The sequence below is a fragment of the Triticum dicoccoides genome, chromosome 1B (assembly GCF_002162155.2).
Source record: "Triticum dicoccoides isolate Atlit2015 ecotype Zavitan chromosome 1B, WEW_v2.0, whole genome shotgun sequence".
In the NCBI taxonomy this organism is placed as follows: domain Eukaryota; kingdom Viridiplantae; phylum Streptophyta; class Magnoliopsida; order Poales; family Poaceae; genus Triticum; species Triticum dicoccoides.
Window position 1 is genome coordinate 83492142 of NC_041381.1, and position 3940 is coordinate 83496081.

At 43.4% G+C, this 3940-nt stretch overlaps 1 protein-coding gene across 1 annotated transcript; it reads left to right on the forward strand.

The window, feature by feature from the left end:
* Positions 1-828: 828 nt before the first annotated feature.
* Positions 829-3725, forward strand: LOC119301722 (protein FIZZY-RELATED 2-like; the record flags this gene model as incomplete). The annotated part of the gene is made up of 8 exons (XM_037578708.1): positions 829-1215; positions 1389-1511; positions 1592-1696; positions 2235-2468; positions 3024-3125; positions 3213-3275; positions 3410-3478; positions 3577-3725. Coding segments are annotated over 8 exons (1143 nt in total), but the record flags the coding sequence as incomplete, so codon positions are not given.
* Positions 3726-3940: the final 215 nt, after the last annotated feature.

Sequence of the window (3940 nt, forward strand, 5' to 3'; positions counted from 1 at the left end):
TTGTGATGAAACTTATGCTATAAAAATTAGTGATGATTATATTTATAAATCTTGTCATGATTATGATTACCCTTTTTCTGAACATTACTCTTTTAATGTGGAAACAATTTTTAGTGTTCAAGTCTCTTATGATACACCCACTATTCCGAATGAGAAGAATTTTGCTTATGTGGAGAGTAGTAAAAATTCTATGCTTGTAGATCATGAAAAGAATGCTTTAGGTGCTGGTTATATTGTTGAATTCATTCATGATGCTACTGAAAATTATTATGAGGGAGGAACATATGCTTGTAGGAATTGCAATAATGTCAAGTTTCCTCTCTATGTGCTTCTAGTTTTGAACTTATGCTTGTTTTGCCTTCCTATGTTAGTTGATTATTGTTCCCATAAGTTGTTTGCTCACAAAATCCCTATTCATAGGAAGTGGCTTAGACTTAAATGTGCTAGTCATATGCTTCATGATGCTCCCGTTATGTTTCAATTCTTATCTTTTATGTGACACTACTAGAAAAGGGGCTATAGATGGGATTGACACTAATGGCGCACCAGACAGGTGGTGTGCCATTAGTATATACTAATGGCGCACCACCTTCTGATGTGCCATTAGAGTTGAAACTACTAATGGCGCACCATGTCCACGGTGCGCCATTAGTATCAAATTTTTTTTTTGAACTAGTGCGCCTGCCCAAACATACTAATGGCGCATCCATAGTAAGTGTGCCATTACTAGTTGTAACTAGTAATGGCGCACTAGCCAGAAAGTGCGCCACTAATGTTATTTTTTTTATTTTTTTATTCCTTTTTTTGCAAAAGTACTAATGGCGCACTCACACGCGGTGCGCCATCTACAGCGACCGCTTCATCCCCAGCCGCACCGGATCCAACCTCGCGCTCTTCGACCTCGCCCCGGCCCCCTCCTCCTCCGCCTCCGGATCTGCCGCTCCCCCCTCACCCTACTGCGTGCTCCTCCGTGCGGCGCTCTTCGGGCCCGACACGCCCGACCGCCTCGCCTCCTCCGCCGGGGCCTCCTCCTCCTCCGCGGCCTCCCCCGTCGGCTCCCCCGCTGGCGACAACATATTCCGCTTCAAGGCCGAGGTGCCGAGGAACGCCAAGCGGGCGCTCTTCGCTGGCGGGGACGACCAGGACCTGCTCTTCCCCGGCATCTTCACCCCCAAGGGCTCCGGCCCCAGGAAGATCCCCAGGTCGCCCTACAAGGTTGGTCGATTACTTCCGATTTCATGGTTTCTTCTTGATTTGCTTTCTTGGTGTGGGGAATTCCTCTTTATCTTCTTCTTTCGTCGCCAAAGATTCCATCTTTTCTCATGATTTTCCTGTACAAAGAGAGAATCTCATGGGAATGTGATTCTCCTGCCTGCTGCTTCTGCCAGGTGCTGGATGCGCCCGCATTGCAGGACGACTTCTACCTCAACCTCGTGGATTGGTCTTCGCACAATGTCCTCTCGGTCAGATTGGGGAATTGCGTCTACCTGTGGAATGCATGCAGCAGCAAGGTATCAATGTCAACCTCGCATGATTTCTTTTCTGGGAATTGAAGAGAGAGATCCTAATAAACAAGTTTATCACTCCGCAGGTCACCAAGCTCTGCGATTTGGGGGCGGACGACACCGTTTGTTCCGTGAGTTGGGCGCAGCGTGGCACCCACCTGGCTGTAGGGACTTACCAAGGCACCGTCCAGGTTTTCATCTTGCTCCCATCTGAAATTGATCAAATGACATGTTCAGGATCTGTCAAAGTTTAGGATGACACTTTAATTTACTTTTGCCGAAAGCTTCAATTCAGACACAAAAAAATACAGTAGTAAGCCTTGCATTGTGGAAACGACATCAAAGTAAGATTGTGAGAGTTTCAGAATTTTGCAATACTACCACAGCTCACCAGCAGGCCTTGCATTGTGGTACTTCCATCAGGGGTTACTTAGTTGATGATACTATTTCTTCCTGGTTATACCCATTTCTTCTAAAAAAATCATGACCAATGCGTCAAGTCAGTGCTGCGCACATACCACCAATGGATGAGGGAAACGATAAAGTTTTGTAAATAACCTGAACTAATGTAAACATCATCTTTATCGATGTGTACTTTTAGCCCATAGTATTTCGGTTGGTAAAACTTAGTAATCCTGTTGATGTTTGGTATTGGTATAACAATTTGACATTCCAAGGGTGTCTAAATTCTGAATTCCTGATTATCATCTTTGATGTTATCTTATTTAGATATGGGATGCAACACGCTGTAAAAGAATGAGAACCATGGAAAGCCATCGCATGCGAGTAGGTGCTCTTGCATGGAACTCTTCATTGCTTTCTTCTGGCAGTCGTGACAAGAACATCCTTCATCATGATCTACACGGCCTTCTTGCATCTGGTGGTGGAACTGCAGATAGGTGCATAAGATTTTGGAATACGACCACAAATACACACTTGAGTTCCATGGATACAGGGAGTCAGATAATAATCTAGCTATCTAGTTTATCTATCAGCTACATGCAGCCCTTGTTTGTGTTTTTGAATTAAACTGATTTCTTATTTGCACTTCCAAATTTCAAGTATAATCATATCTACTCTTAAGCCGCATAACTCTCAGAACCTTTTAGCACCGTTACTGACTGAATACTTCAGTCATACCAATTCACTAGTTTTCCTGCAAAAATCAGAAAAGATCAAGACTGGCTGAGCTCTGTTGTACAAAAACTGAAGTTTTGGATCACCTATACAGCTCTAATATAATGCAACTGAAGTCCTTATAGTCCCATCCTTCTAGAAAGCACCAAATTTATATCAAAATGGCATCATGGATTCCTTTTGGAAACAGTCTATGGACATTTTAATTGCTATGTTTTTGTAGCTGTAGATAAAATTGATTCTTGTAGTTGTCATGTTAGAGACCTGCACAGATATCATGTGTTCTGAAGGCATGGGATTGCTTATGTAGAATTGTGGAAGGGGTAGATTTAAAAACATGCTGCTCTTCACATGTACTGATTATGCTAAATGTCTTAACAGGTCTGTAATCTTGTGTGGTCAAAGAATGTGAATGAGCTTGTTAGCACACACGGATACTCCCAGAATCAGATAATAGTGTGGCGGTATCCAACGATGTCAAAGGTATGCCACAAGCTTACACTGTAGCTCATTTATACCATACTGTCTCTCGTTTGTTATTAATTGTGTCCATTCTCTCTATTTGTATAGCTTGCCACGTTGACAGGACATACATTCAGAGTATTATATTTAGCCATCTCCCCTGATGGACAGGTGAAATACTCCCTCTTTGATCCCTATATATGCTATGGACCTGACATTTTGTTTTAGTTCTGTTCTTCTGTTAGAGGTGTCTAGTGTAATTTGTTCTCACTGTTCTTTTTTCTTGTCAATATCGACATCAACAGACAATTGTTACTGGTGCTGGTGACGAGACGCTCCGGTTTTGGAACGTGTTTCCGTCTCCCAAGTCCCAGGTACTTGCTTGATGTTTGAAAATATGGTTTTCCTGTCTATATAACTCCACTTCAGGCGGCGTTCCTCTAACTGCTTTCCTTTTTCCTATTATATACAGAGTTCTGACAGCTTAAGTAGCATTGGAGCGACATCATTTGTTAGGAGCTACATCCGGTGACTCGACGAAATCGAGCTTGTAAGTTATTGCGGCAAGTGCTGATCGTCATCAGCACCATTCAATTCCCACATGACCTCCTTCTGTCCATCTGCCGCCGAAGCCAGCACCATTTTAGAGATTGCACGGCAGGGGATGATTGACTGGCTGGCTAGCACGGATCCAATCCCCTCTCCCGCGCTGGAAGCGGCGCATATCTATTGTTGTTTAGCGGGAAATTCCTCTTGTTTTAGCAACTGAGAAATCTGTTGGCGTGTCGATTATGCGCTTGACTGATGATATACAAGCTATAGCTCTATTCAGAACA